The sequence below is a fragment of the Pteronotus mesoamericanus genome, unplaced genomic scaffold (genome assembly GCF_021234165.1).
Source record: "Pteronotus mesoamericanus isolate MK-2021 breed Mesoamerican mustached bat unplaced genomic scaffold, CSHL_Meso_final contig_65, whole genome shotgun sequence".
Classification (NCBI taxonomy): domain Eukaryota; kingdom Metazoa; phylum Chordata; class Mammalia; order Chiroptera; family Mormoopidae; genus Pteronotus; species Pteronotus mesoamericanus.
In genome coordinates, this window is record NW_026555228.1 from 6,371,444 (window position 1) to 6,390,532 (window position 19,089).

The 19,089-nt window shown below is 40.7% G+C and overlaps 1 protein-coding gene across 2 annotated transcripts in view; it reads right to left on the reverse strand.

The window, feature by feature from the left end:
* Positions 1-577: 577 nt before the first annotated feature.
* CLTRN (collectrin, amino acid transport regulator) overlaps positions 578-19,089 on the reverse strand; it is a 29,142-nt gene continuing 10,630 nt past the window's right edge. For both annotated transcript variants that reach the window (XM_054581089.1, XM_054581087.1), the window contains exons 4-6: positions 14,497-14,610; positions 9,578-9,772; positions 578-1,352 (exon numbers count right to left, since the gene is read on the reverse strand). In XM_054581089.1, the coding sequence (XP_054437064.1) occupies positions 1,196-1,352; positions 9,578-9,772; positions 14,497-14,610 (466 nt within the window). In that variant the 3' untranslated portion in view covers positions 578-1,195. The remainder of the gene's footprint in view (positions 1,353-9,577; positions 9,773-14,496; positions 14,611-19,089) is intronic.

Below are 19,089 nucleotides of genomic sequence, written 5' to 3' on the forward strand. Positions count from 1 at the left end.
GGACTGATGGTTCATCCCCTTTGCTGTATTCTATTCATTAGAAGCAAGTCACAGGTTCCATCGTCACTCGAGGAGTACGGATCATATGAAGGTGTAAACATCAGGAGATGGCAGATACTTTAAAGGCCGTCTGCCACACTTGCCTTCCTCACTTCCTACAGGTGTAGTTTCGAGGGCAGTCCTCAATAAACCTTCGGCATGCAATCGTCCACCTTAGAGTTGATATCCAGGGAGCAATGCCGGAGGCAAGGCAGTGAGCTAGACACTATTGCGGCAATGGCAACTATGGGCAATAGCAGTGGGAGACTGAGTAATTAATTTTCTTTCTATTAACAAATGTATAATAATTATTATAAGAATGACACATGGCCTATCTGTAAGGAAAACCAAGCCTAAAAATTACAAGGCGTCTTCAAGCAAGGATACAAAACAAAAATAATTGATTTTTAGGGCTGTAGAACAGATTAATATAAATAATAACAATTAGGCTTATTATGTTTCACGGTGTGAAAATAAACCTCAGACCACAGTCACACAATCAAAAAGAGATAATTAGCACTTTATTATATTAGCCTAGATTGTACTCTTACAAATTGCAGGACTACTCAACAAACAGAGCTGCCCTATTAGAGACTGATAGAAATTACACAGGCAACTGTTGGTATAATTACAGGATCAAATTCCACCTTGTTTATCAACACTCCCATTTTTATCCATCCCATTTACAATAATTACTTTTATTCTTGCTTATTTCTTGTCAGATACAGAGTGATATAAACAATATTCAAAAGGATCAATTTTCAATGATTTCTACACCATATTATAGGTATTTGCCACTGGAAAAATGTTTTTCCTTAGGTCTTCAGAGTGTGAAATATATATTGTGCCCTGACCTTATTTTTAATGCTTAAATACTGATGGGTTTTTAAATCAAGAGTTACAAACACCAAATGACTACACTTACACATTGCGTTGTCAGGGAAATATTTTAGAATACTTGGAGTATTCAACAGCTTATGATTCCAATGGTATTCATGGGTATAACTGATTGCCTTGCACTTTCGTGTGCATTCAAAATTTCTTACAAAAGAAGAAAGGTGAAAAAAAATATGTAATCTGCCCTTGATAATTTGTGGTGCTCAACAGCTGCACAGAAACAAGCGTTGAGTTTCTTGGGAAGCAAAACTGCAGCCCTTTAGAGAGGGGTGAGCCGCTCATCCTCTGTCATAAAGGTGTCATTGATGTGCCATCTCTTCGAGTCCAGGGGGTCACAGGGGATGCCATTTTCAATTGTGACGGTGTTTTCGCACTTATCTTCAGCGTCCTCCACTTCAGATGGTCCTTTGTTCTTCCTAAATGCACATAAAAAGAATGACTGGGATCTAGGAGGAGAAAGCATGGTCTTTTGCACAAACAGGGAGAGCAGAAAAGGAAAGGGGAACCTTAGAATGATAAAAAAAATTGATGCCTGTTTATTTTCAAATAAGCTTCAAATATCATAAAGAGCTGATGTGGTAAAAAGATGCTACCAAGATAAGACGTCTACATGGATGATAAATACATATTGATTAAAACGAGTGGTCTTATTTGGAATACTAAAATAAATATATATATGAATATGTATATGTATATTCACATGAATGAATGTTTGTATATACACATATATATGTATCATTCACACACATAAACTGCATGAAGGAATGTAAGGAAAATATATGGTAAATTGGCAAGTTAAAAAGTTTAGCTCTAGGAGGACTTCACAAAAATCGATTTTAAAAAAGTAACAGATTCCTCTCACAGGATTTGACAAATGAATGGTCTGCAAATGTTAAGTGAAAATCAAATTGAAATGAGATTATCAAGGAGCAAACTCACATTACTTTGTCGAAAAGAAGTAACCATTATAAATTGCAGGTATCACTGCCTGGTTCTACTCATTACAGAACAGTTGTGTTCATTTGTAAGCTGAGTTTTTGGAAATCAGAACACACTTCAGTGATTACTTTATAACTCATAGCTATAATTCCAGGTCATTCTCCCCAAAAAATCCTATATGACAGGATAAATTTTGAGTTTCTCTTTCTCAGACCCTTTGTAGACCCTGCTACCCCAACCCAAGTGGTAACCAGACCCTTAATATTTCCTTGGAGTGTGGAAAGCTGTATCCTTTAATTCAAAGGTTCTTCCTTTCTTTTGTGAAAGGCCAAAACAGATGTGAGCCAATTATGATTGATATCATAGAGTTAGGGGGCAAAAAAAAAAAAAAAGAGGTGGGTACCTCTAGACAACCACAGAAAGGAAGATTTCTCCCTAAGGCTTACCACAATTCACGTGTTGGGCACTGTGGAGGCATGTTGTTAAGCCTAAAGTTCCCAGGTTTGCCAAAGATTCTATTGTGCCAGAAACCTAAGGAAACTCCAAAGAGGCAGAGCTCAATGGATCACATGGCTGGGATGGTGGGCACTGCTGTGGTGACCAAGAAGGACTCCCACCACCAGGAAGGTCCCGTAGAACCTTAGTGAGTCTGTGACATGTGAGGAGGTAATGAAGACGCCCCAATGATGACTGAGGTAGAGTTTCCTATTAGTCCTATGTGAAAGTCCACTTTAATGTGCTTTAAAGAATATGGTGGAGGAAGAGAGACAAGAATCATGTTTATGAAAGAATGGCAGCTGATACAGAAGAAATAACAGAAATAGAAAATTGCTACTACAATAATAATTGATTCTGATGAAGCCCTCAATGTATAATAAACCATAAAGTGAGACATAGTTAGGGAACAGGTTATTTTCATGGTCTCAATGTATCACCCCCACAAGCAATGTACTAATTATAAAGAGACATTTGTATTTTGTCAAGGGAGGAATTTGTTGAACATCGCCAACAAAAAATCCATCCAATGTGACAAATTGACAAGTGAGTGCCTCCAGATATGACAAACTAAAATTATATATATTATATATTTAATTCTGTGTTCCTGCCCCACATCATCTCCAATTTTTTTAACCTCTCTCAGAAGGAGTTAAATTGACTCTCTCAGGAGGAAATAATCAGGAAAATAAAAATCCAAATTTAAAGATATTTTGTAAAACAGCTGATGTGGGCTCAGCACAGAGTAGGCAAAGAATTGGATGAACAGATACATAGGTGGCTGACTATCTAGTTAGACAGATGGATGGGTGGATCATTGAATGTATATCCATTGCTGATTGTCTGGATAATAAATTAATGGATGGATGGATGATACTGTAGACAAAGTTACTCAGACAGTAGCCCAAGGTAGATCTTGAATGGGATCCACTGGGAGGAAGGAAGAAAGGAAGGGAGGGAGGGAGGGAGGGAGGGAGGACGGATACATATGCATGTGATATTTCTTGTATCTCTTGTTATTTTCTCAAATGGATAGAGAAAAATATTCATTTTCCTACCTTAGGAATTAGGAGTTAGTATAGATTTTGCCAGGCTTCACTGATAACTTTTATTAGATAATTCCAAATGGCTGGAGTTCATAATGAAAGGTAAAATAACATCCAATAGTGTAGATCCTATTGTCATCACTTGAAAGTGCCATTCTATATGCCATTGTCAAATGTGTCACTACAGACCCAATGCTGGGTTGAAAGTTGGGGGTTTTAGTCCCAGAGACCTAGGAAAGGATAGGCTGCTGTGTTTTTCCATCCTCAAAGCGAAGACACTGCACTGGCTGGCTATTCTAAGCTCCAGAAATCAGCAATCAGTGCCGGTTAGGGTGGGCATAGAGTGTCATGTGATAAGGACCTCCAGCCAGGTAAAGTCACCTACCAGAGGACTAGAATACTTTAGTCCCATCTCCTGTGGACAGGACTATGGTCACTTTCCATGTCCTCCAGAACACAAAAGCAATTGATATTCTATAACCATCAGTCATACCACTCCATTCTTAGTATCCAACATTCATTCAATAACAATGTTTTAAGTGCCTACTGTGTGTTGGAAGAGATACAATCCATGTCCTAAAGTGAAAAGAAAGGATTCAATAAAAGGGGAAAACTCTAAATTTTCACTCATGCTCCCTCCCACCTATTTTTTATGGATCATAAAAGGAAAGAGTGATGTTTCAGCAGGGATGAAGCCCTGGTAACAAATGTATATTTATAAACTATCATCAAAAATTGCCTCGCTCAATCAATTTTCCCTCAAACTACTCCTCATTGGGCTTGGAATGAATAATAATCTCCATAACAAGAAACAGATTTTGAACAGTCCAATCTTACCCTGAAACTTCTGTAGGTAAGTATGAAAGCCTTATTACAAAAATCTTAGTGAATGGAGCAGTCTGAAGTAGGTGGCAATGCAACGCAGTCTTAGAACAATGGTTGCCAGTATTTATTTACCAGTTTCTTCACTTTAAAAAAATGTTTTTATTGAGTTAGAAGAAAAATTGCCAAGAGCTGAACCCAGACAGATCATTGCAAGGAATCCTGCCTCCGTCTCCTCAACCACAAAGGAAAAATAACTCACCAGGCATCCCAAAGGAATGGGAAAGAACTATAAAGGGAGATGCAAACAGATGAGGACAGCTTTCTCTTCTTTAGAAGAAGGACTTCTCGACCGAAAAGCTTCTGAGTGAAATTGCTGTGGAAATTTGGCAAACCGGGCTGTGTTGGTGGCTAATTAAGTACATATTGTTCTTTTGTGACCTAGAGTCAGCTGTACAGAGTCTTGGCATTGCTGGGCTTCACAAATTGCAGTGTCAGTAGCAGTGTGCTGGCTGATGGACATGATAAAACAGCTCAAAGGTTATCTTGCAGTAGTAATACAGCACTTTGTCACGTTTCATAGTGTGTACTGAAATAAACTGATTCATCGCCTGTGCATTGCACTAAGACTAATAAAACTTAACTATCTTTCTGAATCATCCTGATTTGATTTTCTGCTAAAAACGTGAATTCCTTTTCCTGCAAACTAAAATCGAGTGCTAATGACTTCCGCTATTCTTGCAAGGTCAGGTATTTCAAGAAGATTTTAAAAAGTGACTAAAATACCTGAAACTCCTAAGAGTCTTAAGAGTGAATATTTCTCATAGATCCAGAGAGAACAGGGGCAAAAGAGGGGACAAAAGAAGCATCAAGTGGCTCTCAGGACTAGGGGGTGTTAAGGAATAGGGTTTGCTCATGATAAAGAAATGGCACCTAAAAGCAGAAAGAGTATTTCTGTCTTCCATCAATAAGATAGGGCTGAAGAGCCAAGGCCCATGAATAGCCAGATAAACAACAAGGAACAGACAAATATGATTTTTAAGGACAGAATCAATTATTGGAGAATTGTGACTGTCCTCACAATCAACATGGATGATTCCTGGGGAAAACAGTGTTGCTGGAACTTTCAGTGGGCTTTGCAGCATGGCGCGATTGGTGAGCTTTGGGATCAAGTCCATCTGGTTTTAAGCAACGGTACCAGTACTTTCTAACCATATGACTGCAGGCAGGTCGCTTTATATCTGCCATGTGATAACAATAATAATAATAATCTATTACATGGCAGAAACCAGAGCTTTGCATACATCATTCATGTAATTCCCACTGCATTAATACGATGAATATTGTATTAGAATCCCTGTTTTTCAGATGAAGGAGCTCAGATTTAAATATGTACAGCAACTTGTCTTTCAGAATGGAACAAGACTGGTGAAAGGAGTGGACCTAGAACTCTATTTGGTCTCTGGCTTCACTCAAAACACATATTTGATTCCCACTGAGTATGGACATTTAAGAAAAGCAAAGGGAAAAAGAAAGATTTATAAGCTCTAAAATTTCTGCAACAATTAGAGAGCTAAGTGAAAAATATTATTCTCATTTTCTGTATGTGACCTACTCAAGGTCACCCAACTAAGAAACGCCAGGGCCTGAGACTGGAACCCCTAACCAAGAGTATTAATCCAGTGCTCTTTCTACTAAAACACACACGACATCATTGACATCGGCATCTCTGTCAGCATAAGGCTGACCAGACAACTAAAGCGCCTACTTCTGGACTGGGGCTAGACACAGATCTAGTACAAACATCAGTGCAAAGTATATTCAGTTCATCTTGTCTCTCTCAGGACTAAAGGCTTTGGGGGCAAATCGTATCTTTTCCATGATCAGAAAAGGCTTTCATCACAATTATCAGGATTCTCCGCATTTCACACTGCACCTTCTCCTCCCTTTTAAGCAATACTTTGTGCAAGAGAAACCCACCACAAATGGTATCAAACCTAAAACAGAGCAAACCAATTGATCTTCAGAAGGTTGTCATAATTGTCCTGACTCTATTTGCTAATTATTGATGCTCTCCAGGTTTACAAAAGGATTTGTCCATCTGTTTTCCTAGTTTGAACCCACAATGAATTTGTGAAGGCAAAGCTGTGACAACAGCCTCCCTTCTCCGGGGCAACAGATTATGATGCTACACACCCAATTATTATATTACTGCAGAGTCCGCTCAGAAGGAAATAGCTGATCCCAGTACAAACTAGCTGAAAGGCCAGCAAATGGCAGGATAATAAAATAATAGTAACAGCTAACACTTATTGAGCGCTCACTGTGTGCCAGGCGCCACTCTAAGCACTTTACCATCTTAACTCTTTTTATCCTGCCAAGTTAATTATTTCCAGTATACCTCGCTGTCTCTCTAGCAAAGTTATCTGTGAACAGAAGAAAAAAAATTTAACCAACTTGACTATAGCATCACAGATCAGATTCTCCCGAGCTTCATTTCACTGACTCATTGCCTATGCTTCCGGTTATCCACACAGTTAATGGATTTTATATAAGAGCAGAATTAAGTGATGAAGACCAAATCTAAACAGCCTATCTCCAGAGTCCATTTTTCTAACTCCTACACTGTATCGTACCAGTGAGAAAATTGGGAAACAAGGAGATGAAATCAATTCGCAAAGGTTGCAATCAATAGAAACCATAGACTTACAGCATTTTAGGATTAATACAAACTTTAAAATATTAAGTGTAGGTATTCAAATACTGCAAGAGAATATTTCTTAATATTCTAAAAAAACCCAACTTGTACCATGTCTCTTTGCATCACAGGTCATATAAAGCTCAAGAAAATCAAGCAAGCACAACTTCATCCTAATCTTTGAATTTAATTTGGGGACTAGCCCTGACTGGTGGGGCTCAGTGGATACAGTGTCATCCCAGATACCAAAAGGTCACTGGTTTGATTTCCAGTCAAGGCACGTGCGTGGGTTGTGGGCCAGGTCCCCGGTTGATGCCATACAGGAAGCAACCAACCCATGTTTCTCTCACATATCAATGTTTCTTTCCCTTTCTTTCTCCCTCCCTTCCCCTCTCTCCACATCATGAAAATGAAAAAGGGAACTGACTGTATAGGAGGACATATTTGCCAATGACACATCAGACAAGGGTTTAATCTCCACAATACATAAAGAGCCCATACAATTCAACACCAGGAAGATGACCCAATTGAAAAATGAGCAAAGGATGTGAATAGACACTTCTCCAAGGAGGACATACAGATGACACATAGACATATGAAAATATGCTCAACATCACTAGCCACCAGAGAGATGCAAATTAAAACCACAATGAGATATCACCTCACGCCTGTCAGAATGGCTATTGTTAATAAACCAAAAAAACAACAAGTACTGGTGAGGATGTGGGGGAAAAGGAACCCTAGTGCACTGTTAGTGCAATGTAGGCTGGTGCAGCCACTGTGGAAAGCACTGTGGAGTTTCCTCAAAAAATTAAAAACGGAACTGCCTTATGACCCAGCGATTCTGCTGCTGGGATTATACCCTAAGTATCCTGAAACACCAATTCAAAAGAACCTATGTGCCCCTGTGTTCACAGCAGTGCTATTTACAATAGCCAAGCACTGGAAACAGTCCAAGTGCCCACCAATAGATGAGTGGATCAAAAAAGTGTGGTACATTTACACAATGGAATACTATGCAGCAGAAAGAAAATAGGAACTCCCATCTTTTGCGACAGCATGGATGGAACGGGATACTATTATGCTAAGTGAAATAAGCCAGGAGGTGAAAGATAAATACCATATGACCTCACTTGCAAGAGGAATCTAATGAACAAAGTAAACTAATGAGCAAAATAGAACAAGAGACATGGAAACAGGGAACAGACTGACAGCGGCCAGAGGGGAGCGGGGCGGGGGGTGGATGGTGGAAGGGGAAGGGACTAGTCAAACAACATGTATGAATGATGCATGGACACGGGCAATGGAGAGGAGACTGACTGTGGGTGAGAGGGGTGGGCTGGGTGGATGGGGGGCAGAGGGGGAAAAATTGGGACAACTGTAATAGAATAAACAATAAAAAATTCGGAGACTAGATATAAGTTACGCTTATTCCACAGCATTCCACTTATCATTTGTGAAAAAAATTACAAAGGCCAAGATTTAAAACGATTGCCTTCTGTTAGTAACTAAGGTGAAACACATGGAAAGAAAAAAACCTCAGGAGACACATTTAGTTAAAGACACACTTGGCCAAACACATCTCACATGTCCCATCTGGGCATCAACTCTTGAACACAATGCATGTCCCACTTGGCAGAATTCCCCTTTCTCGTTATCAGAAGGGACAGTTTAGAAGCATTAAAGTGTCAAGTAAAGAGATGAGGCCTGCTTTCAGTTCCCCTCTGGATCAGAGGTACTTGTAAACAAAATTTTCTCCTTTCATCGTGCTGAGAAATCCTGTCTCTTCTCCCCCTGCCCCACTACCTTAGTAACTCTCCCACTGATCTGAAAGTCTCTTGAAATAACATCGTTTAGACAGCAGTGCCCCAGAATCCAGGTAAATGAACCCAAGGAATGGGAATCTATGCATAAGCCACTAAATTGGAAGCTCTCAAACTAAATGAATTAGAATTACCTGAATATTTATTAAAGTGAATCCCATTAAGAGATTCTAATTTAGTGGGTCTGCGATAGAGCCAAGGAACCTACATTTTAAACAAGTGTTTAAGGTGAATGGGATGCAGAGGGTTCATTCAAAGGCCACTTCAAGGAACACTTCTATATAATATCATAAGCACTGGAGGGATGAGCATCCACCAAAGGAAGGAAGTATCTACATAAAACAGCAAAAAAGTGTCTGGGACAAGATACTTGTCCCTGCAGCTGGCAGCTGCAGGCACTGGACAAGATGATGCAGGCCAAGGTGGGGAAGCCTGGAAAGAACTGCGGAACTGCGGGCATTTGGAGGTGAATGATGACCAAAGATTAACTCTGCGGATCCAAAAAGTCTGCTTCGCTCTATATTCAGCTTACAAAATTGTAACACAGACATTGAAATTGACCCTAGATATGTAACATTCATACTGTGTTCAGTAGAGAGAATGACAGTCATACAAAGAGCCATAGTTAAGTATAGGACATTGGACTCCAAAAAGTCTCCTAAAACAAGAGCATAAGTGATATTTTGAAAATCACCATTTTTTCCCGAGTTTCACATAGGAGGCTTCATTTTCAGTTAGAAGCAAATGCTCTCCTTATTTTTCCAAGTTGTGAGCAAATAGAAAAACACGCTTTAAGTCATTCCCTTTCAACATCTTACCTTCTACGTTGCCGGATTCCTGATAAAATCAATAGTGTGATTGCAACTATGACGATACAAAATATCACACCAAATATTATAATCCAGACGGGCACAGATGGGTCAACAGGTGGTGCAAGAGTGGAAGGAATTTTTAAAAATTCCAGAGTCTGGTCATTCAAAGAGAAGGCATTATTGATCCGGTTCCTATTCATTCTAAAATAGAATGAAAATAAAAACAAACAAGTCAGAAAAAAATTAGATGCAGAAGATACAGACCTATCTCTCCATGATTATTCCTCTATAAACACAGCTTCCCCACAGGAAGAGACTTCAGGTTGACTAGAGAGTTTGATGAGCACATTCATGCTGTGGTATCGTTTCACAAGCTGCTGTGCTGACTGCCAAAAGAGGTGCTCTTCTATGCACTACTGCTCTCCATTTTTGCAGACATGGTAGCAGTAACCAGAAGTCTTGATCTTTGATATCTGCCCGCCGTGTTTTATTCCTGATAGGTAGCATCTCGATTAAAATGACAGGACTCTATTTAAGATGATTTACATAAATACCAACAGTCCAAAAAGATAAAATTATATGTTAAAAAGTAGGTGATGAACATGAGAAGAAAATAAAACCAGGAAGAGGGGAAAAAACGGGAACACAGAAGCAGCTGCAAATCCATCAGTTGGATATTCTTTTCTCCCCATCAATTCAACAAACATTTGTGGGAAACTTACTAAGTACGAGATATTGTGCTAGGTGCTATAGATACAAAGTAAAATAAAAATACTACAGACCTTACAGTCTAGAAGGATGACAGATTAGCCCCTCTACAATCACAGTGCAATGCAAAATGTTCTATGAAAGAGGCAAATATGGGCACAGTGGGGGAGCACAGCAGAGGGCTAGGCACATTATAGTGAGAGGTCAGACTTGCTCTCCTGTGAAGGCAACTTCTGAGTGGTGTTTTGAGGAACAAGTAGGAGTTCTTTATACCAAAGTGTGTAGTGAGCACAGGAATGGACACACGGTATAGTATGATTTGCTCAGTAAACTGCAAGCACTTCCATATGACTACAGTAAATGGTGCTTTAGGAATCTGTAAGTCTAGAAAACATAAAGGTAGATGTGCTACTTTTCCTGGGGGAAACCTGCATTTTTGGTGGTGGTAGCAGTTAGGGAAGGGTTGGTAGCAAAGACTTATTTGACTGAATACAAAAAAGTGAGTTTCTAAATGGAATTTGAAAACTAAATGAGAAGATTTCTTGGAGATACTGTATGGCCCTTACTGAATTCACACTAGACAAGCTGACATCATCTACCTCTAGAGCAGCCCTGAAAAATAGAAATATAATGTAAGTCTCATATGTGACTTAAAATTTTCTAGGAGCTATATTATTTTAAAAAAGAAATAGGTGAAATTAATTTTAATAATATATTTTGCTCAATATATCTAAGAAAATATATTTTCAACAAATAATCAATATTGAGTGGGTTCACATTTTATTTTGCACTAAGTCTTTGAAATTCAATGTGCACTTTACACTTAGAGCATATCTAATCTTGGACTATGTTTCCAGGGCTCAATAGCCACATATGGCTGGCGACTACTATATTGAACAGTGCAGGTATTGACCTTGATAGTAAAGGCTTGAGAACCTCTGTAGACCCACACCAAGCTATCAGGAAAGACCTCCTTTAGCAAATAAAAACCTATGCTAAGGCATGATTGTTCATGAATATAAAGGAAGATCACAACCAGACTATCTACAGCGGGGCATAATTTCAATGTAATTTTTACCAAACTGCAGAATGTTTTCTTTTTTAAAACCTAATATTGATAATCTGGGAACACAAACATTTCCACAAAATAATGAACCCCACTACTAAGATCTAACTCAGAGGAAAATGAAAAGTAGCTCTGCATTCTCATTCTATCTACCTGGTTGGTTAACTCTTTGCTATTCTGTCACCTCTTTGGCTAATGAGAAGTTCTAGTTCAGTACAGACCAAACCTCAGTCCACCACTGAAATCCGCAATAGATATCAGTTAACAAGAATGTCTTTCAGCCAACACTGGCCTTGAATAAGGGTAGGTCCTCACAAAACAGCTAAAATAGACATCTTAGAACTGGTCAGTCATTCCCTCACCTCATACGTATAAATACACTAATAGAGAGAGAGAAAAAAAATCAGTGGACATGGTGGCAGCATGCCTGGTTTCAAGTCCTCATTCTTTATATTTCTAGCATGGTGGCCCTGGCAAATCAATTAATCTCCTGGAGCTTCCATTTCCTCCTCACTTATAAACCAGGAATAAGACTAATGTCTCAAAAATCACTGGTGTTGGTATTAAATGCCACAGGTGCATAAGAACATGCCTTGTGAACCAAAAAGTGTTATGCAAATATTATGTGGAACTAGCATCATTTTGCCCACCATGCAGATTCTTCAGCATTAAAATTCCCCTTACCGCCTTCTTTTCCCTCTATCCTTGCCTCTTGGTATTGCTTCCTTTATTTTCATACAATCCTGATGAGCCCTATCCATTCCCTGACATAAATTCCCATTCTGTTAGCCATCCTCACTCCCTATATAGCTTCTCCTGCTAGGACCTTGGAAATAGATATCTTGTGAACATGTTCACCTACATCCTCAACCCTCACTCCAAACACCTGCTCTTCTTCCTCACGTGAACTGAAGCCTGATTTAGTCACAGTGCCTTCATTTTCCTTGTGCCCCGCAAAATCACAGGGCTCGCATAAAATCCCTTTTCACGTGAAATACAATATTCCTGATTCTTATTACCTAAGCGGTGGATCTAAACAGTATTCTTAGTAGCAAAAAAGCAAGAAAAATTCAATTCAAACCTGCTTGTTAAAGCAGATTAAATCTTTCCCATTGATACAGATCATCAAAGACTGCTTCAGCAAGGGAAACAGATGATTGTTCACACACAACCTTTGTCATTTGATTATATACTAATTATCTTAAATGTTAATATTTTACAGAAAGCCAATGAGTTCTTCCACTAGATTCTTCTCCTTGGTAAAGAGAATAATATGCATTTCAGTAACTTACAAATCTTTTGTAAAGAGTTACTTTGTTTCTTTGTTTTTTCCAATATACCTTTGCCCAACATCAATCATGTGTGGGACTGGAAGTTTTGGCACAAGAAATGAACATTAATTGAAATAAAAACAAATTACATCCTTCTGCTTCTCTGAAGTAAAGAATACATTTCACTTTTGAAAGTTTGTTATGATCACAAGGAGAGTAGGAAAAGGAACTGTCAGGAAAAACTGTGCAAATCTGTTTTTTTACATTTTATATGTTTGTTTAGAGAGAGGGGAAGGGAGGGAGAAACACAGGGAGAGTAACATCAATGTGAGAGAGAAACATCAATCGGTTGCCTCTCCTATGGGCCCCAACCGGAAACCAAACCCACAACCCAGGCATGTGCCCTGTGATCTTTCACTTTGCAGAACTACGCCCAACCAACTGAACTATACTGGTCAGGGTAAAAATTGTGTTAATCTTGAAATGGGTAAAAAATATCACAGTGTCTGGCAAGTGCACCTTTCTGGACAGTTTCTACCATTTATTGTCTTTATTTGCAAGTCTGTAAGTTGTGTATAAAACTAACATAATGTAAATTATTCCTGTCCACATAAAATCAAGTGAATTGTGTCTGATGGAACATGACTGACGACTACCTGACGCACAGACTGGTGCATCTTTTTGTAAATGAATATCACCATTCCTCGACTTCTATGTATGCATGGTTCCTTGAAGTCTCATTTGGACTAGTTTTAACATTAATTAACTAGTTTCCTCATTAATTAATGAAATAATAAAGTCTTTGATAGAATTTATTTTTGGCTTGTATGAACCATGACTTGACCATTTTTTAAAAATACCTTTTAAAAAATGGTAGTCACAAAACAGTCATGGGGATATAAAGTGCAGCATAGGAAATACAGTGCAAAATAATGTAATAGCTACGTACAACGCCACATGGAAACTTGAAATATGGAGGGAACACTTTATAAAGTTTATGATTATCTAACTACTATGCTCTATACTTGAAACTAATACGAAACAATATTAAATGTAACATGTAATTGAAAAATTAAAAAATTAAATTAAAAGGTATCTTTTAAAGATAAAGACTATACATTGACTAAGGAAGGTAAGTCCTTAAAGACTCAAGAAATCTGAATATTTTTATGGGTTTTAAATAAATGTCAGAGGTATGACTTGTTCCTCAATATATCTTATGTTTAATCTTCTCAACAACTCTGAGAGAGGAGTACCATAATTATTCTCATTTTATAAATGATAAGAAGAAAGCAAAAGAGATGAAATAATTTGTCTATATTCAAATAATTAGTAAGAGTTAATTAGTAAGAGTTAAACCAGAATTAAAAACCTAAGTATTTGGGTTCCAGAATCGATCTGATGAACCATCAAACAATACTGCTGTACAAGGTGTCCTTGCTAAAAGAAGACAGCACTAAATATCCTCAGCTAATATTTAAACAGTATCTCTCAGCCACAGCACAACTCACATTTGGGCTTGAATAATTCTTTGTTGTGAGGTGCTGTCCTGGGCCTACTAAGGTGTTGAGCAGCAGCCCTAATTTCTGCCTACTAGATGCTGGGGGCAACCTTCCTTACCCATGTCCCACCCCACCCCCCGAACTGTGACCACAAAAATGTCTGTAAACATTGCCAAGTATCTCCTAGGAGGCAAAATTACCCCCGGATGAGACCCGCTGTTCTACACTAATCTCTGATACAAACAAACAAAATTAAGGTTTTGACATCTAATAAGTAAATATCGTGAAGCAGGGAGAAAATCCTTTACTACCTATGAAAAGAGTTGAATTAATCAATAAGTAGATTTACTGGTAGAAGGCATATTTCACAGTGATTACCTTATGGCTGACTGTATCTCATCAGCAGGAAGGGTGTGATTTTTCGAAGGATCTGTAACCACAAACCAGAATGACACCCGCTGGGTCACATTGCAAAGTAGGACATGGGAAATACTGCAGATGAGAAGAGGAAAAAAAACTGTAAGCAAAAAATACCAAATTTCATCAGACCATCCACTCTGGTATTATCGTCATCTTAAGAGATGTCTTAGCTCTCAATGAAAAATCATTTCTACCATTATGAAGAAAGATCTTATTAAGAATAAATTTATATAGAAGTTTACTTGGTTTCAAAATCATATACTTGAGGACCATTCTTTAAATAAAGAATCTACCCAAAAAAAATTTAAAAAAGAGTGACCTAGTAGGCAGCTTTAGGGGCCTCATTCTCCATCACCTGTTGGCTGACAGTTCCCCTGCATCCCCAACACCTCGCCTCTCTGACCCACAGAGGCTGCTCAGACCCAGATAAATACAGTGCCCACTCTTGATCCAATACTTGCTCTGATGAGCACAATTGCTATCCCTCTCCCATCCGGTACTGGGGCTGGACCAATACCAGACCTCCGAACTGAAGGGCTACAATCAGTTTACCATAGGCCTTTGGACACTGTTTCTGCAGTTACCTGCTTTGCAATTGAAAATTAGAAAACATACCTCCCTCTAAGCTTATAAATGGATTACCAGTAGAAATGACAAAGAAATGGCATTGTTGTTTAGAATGAAGACGTTCTATATATGTGATATGAAATTTATGAAGGCTGAAAATTATAGAAGAGTCCATGTGAAATCAACATTGTTGGCACTAAATGAAAAAATCCTGAATGAATCTCACCACTTCCTTAAGAGCAAAACTGCCAACAGGGACATTAGCAACTGTTCCAGAAGAAGGAAACATAAATCCCCTTTACTAGTAAATGCAAATTCGTTGTTTTTCCCTAAAAGAGCATTGAAACATATTGTGTCCATTTTTACAGTGAGGAAAGTGTCCTTCTGTCAATTTTCCGTACTTTTCAGAATTTGATGGAAATGATTATATTCTCTCTCTAAATGTCAAGTACAGGAGTCAAAGCCTCTTAGGCCCCAGAGGCTTTGCCCAGAGCCAAGCGCCTGGGGCCAGCAGTGGGAAGCTGCGGTGCCCCAGCCTCAGGGGAGTGCAGGGGAGGGGTGTTGCTGGCCGGGCGCGTGCAGGACCCGGCACACAGAGGGTCCCCATATGCCAACACCCCACGTGCTGGCCTTGCCCTCCGATGCCAGCAACCTGCTTTGACTCTCCAAACCGTGAATTTCTGGGACCAGAACTGCCCCTGGGAGACCCCAACCACGCAGCACCGCAATCGCGGGCAGCTAGCTGAGCAGGTACCAAAGCACAGCCGAAGCCATGATGCTGCCTCCCGCCACGGCTCACACCCTTTCCACCGCCCCAGTGCGCCCCTTCCCATACAGGGAGCAGTGCCCGGTCTCCTACATGCCCACGTGGTCCTCCGGGACTGGCCCCAAATCCTGGCCAACATACTGAGCCAGAATCAGGAGGGAGGAGACGTCCGAAGCTGGGGGGGCGCTTTCCCAGCCAGCCAGCAGGTCAGAGCCTCGTGGGGCTGCACTTTTCAGGCCATCAGAAGAGAATCATGAAGACGTGGTTTGGAAATGCCCGCCACCCCCAACGCATCAGGAGCCCAGTGACCATCAAAATTGCTCCTCCTCACTGCAAAGGCAGCTGCTTCTACACGCGTCCCCCACTCAAGAGCACCCCGACCCCTGTACCCCAGAGACCGTGCTGAAGGCTCTCCCTCCGCCAATGCGAGAAAGGCAGCAGGAGCTCAGACCCGTCTGGTGGGAGACCGCGGACACAGAGGGCATGAGGCAGAGCCCAGGGCCGAGCCAACTGCCTTCAACCGCAGAGAGAAACGGAGGGATCTTTTCCCTTGTTCCCAGACGGGGAGGAGGCGTCTTTCCCCCATCTGGCCAGTTGTATCCTCACGACTGTGTGCTTATTTTAAATAACCGTTATAGGCATCGCTAGTATCCTGGAGGCTGTCATGCCCTTTCTTGAAGATACACATAACGGGACTTCTTCCCTGCCCCAGTTTCTCACCTTGGCGCTGTTCACACTTGGGGCCAGGTAATTCTTCGCTGTTTGTTGGGCGCTGCCCTGTGCATCGCAGACTTTTAACGCAGTGCCCGGCCTCTGACCTCTACGTGCCGGCCGCATTCCCACCTTGTGAAAATGGTGCCACTGCCAAACATTCCGGGGGGTGCGGGTGGGAGCTTGGGGGGCGTGCGTGTGTCTCCAAACCACAAAAATGACACGGGTAAGAACCCCTGGGGGACAGTGACCTCTACTGGCAGAAACAGTCAAGCTGGGGCTCCAAAAAACGTGCGCTTCTGGAACACATCCAAGATTCGGAGAGGAACAGAATGAAGTGCTGTGTGCTTGGCAAAACACCTCTCCAGTTTTGTAGAGTGCCGCAGCACGCGATTTTGCCCTTACCAATAGTCAGGCAGTGTAACGTTTTTCCTAAGTGAGCTACCCGTGCAAGCTCTTCAGGTTGGCCAAAATTAAAAATGCGAAATAACAACAAATGCTGGTAAAGACGCAATGGGAATCCCAGGCAGTGCTGTGGGTGCCAGTGGGTCCAGCCATTCTAGCAGTGTTTTCTAGAACAGCGTGTGGCTACCAGCAATTCTCTTGCATGCAGAGGGGGAGAGAGCGCACGCGCAGTTAGGATGTTCTCGGAGAAACTCTGTCGGAGCTGAGGACTGGAACCACGTCAATGTCCATCAGCGGGGAACAGAGCAAGTGAACCTGGCACGTGCTATCGAGCGAGTGAGCGAGGGAGCACTAGTCCACAGGTTCGAGGGAAGAGAGCCCAGGGTTTCTCCACTCCTGGGCTATCGGGGCAGGTAAGTCTCTGTCAGGCAGGCGTGCTGGGCATTTCAGGATGTTTAGCAGCTGCCCTGGCCTCTGTCAAGTAAGTGTCATCAGGCCAGCTCCCATAGTGACCATCAAAAATGTCTCCAAGCATCGCCAGATATCCCTCGAAGGACAAAAACCACCCCCAGTGGGAAGCGACCGAACTAGAGCTACACATTTTCTCATAAAGGGATATACCTCAGAAAATGCATTATCGAATGAAAAAGGCAGGGGGTGGAATGTCACGTGAAGCACATGCCAGTTATATAAATTAAACACGCACACAGTAATACTGCCGGCACCAGGGCAGAGGCTGGGAGCCAGGGAAGAGGCCATTTGAACGCTTTGCCTATGTTTTTCTTTCCATCTGAAGTGTCCTTAAATACTAGTCAAACAGGAATTTCGTGGTATTTTTCGTTAGAGAGTCCGAGAATGTGCTGTAAACAAAGCAAAGTCCCTTCTCCCGTGGAGCTTGGTTTCTAAGTGAGTGGAGACAGAAGATAACCAAGTGAATAATGTACACACTGTCAAGTGGGGAGAAGCGCTATGAAGAAAAATTAGAGGAACGCATGCACTGCACCGGCGCAGCAGCGGCCCCCGTGCTCCCTGCTTCCCCTCTCCATGGAACTCTACTGCCCCTTCCCATGAATTCAGGCTCTTCACTCAGTGTTTCTTTAAGGTGGCAACCCATGCTTTCATGTAGCACCTTGGCAAACAAAGTAATAAAATATAAATATCAACTCCAAAATAAAGATTTTCAAAAGATTAAAATGTTGCTAAAAATACATCTTCAATGAAGGCCATTACTGTTAGATACAAAAAGCCTTGGACTGAAACTCTACAAAAGAAACTTTTATTTTAAAGATTACTTCCTGTCATTCGCTGGACTTGGGACGAGGCATTTCATTCTACACCAGTTACTAGAAAGGAGCTGAGATCTTAGTGTGTCGATGAAGGCACTGCTGCTGTTTTGAGTAGGAAATGCCTTGTTATGTGGAAATGTCCTGAGACTGGTATCACATTGATTATCTCTCATCCCCACCCTCTAAATGCCAGAGCAATCTCCAGGCATAGATATAAGCCAACAACATACACATTTCCATATGCTACAATACATGGCTGGGGTCAGTACCATACCCAGGTGAGAAACACGTATAAATCTCTGTAGATGCATAAAGGTCATGAAAACCAAAGGAAGATGGAGAGACTATCAGATTGGATCAGCTTAAAGAGGAATGGATTCTAGAACAGAAAGAGAAAACTGGTGTAAAAAAAGGGAAGTCTGAAAATGCTATAGTTTAATAATATTGAGTCAATGTCAAATTCTTAATTTTGATATATCTGCCATGGTCGCTTAACATAATAACATTAGGAAAATGGGTGAATTGGGTACAGCACAATTTCTCAACTTCAGCACTATTACATTTCAGGCTGCCTAACTCTTGCTTGTGAGAAGCCGTCATTCTTTTGAAGGATGTATAGCAGCATCCCTATGCTCTGCACATTACATGCCCGCAGACATTTCCAAATATCTGTGGGAGCGGCGGAGGCACAAAATAGTCCCAGGATGAGGGCTCTTGGTACATGGAATCTCTCTGTATTATCTTTGCAACCCTTTTATGAATATACCTTTTTTTCAAATTAAATACAAATACAGGCACAGAGCAGTTATTTTTAAA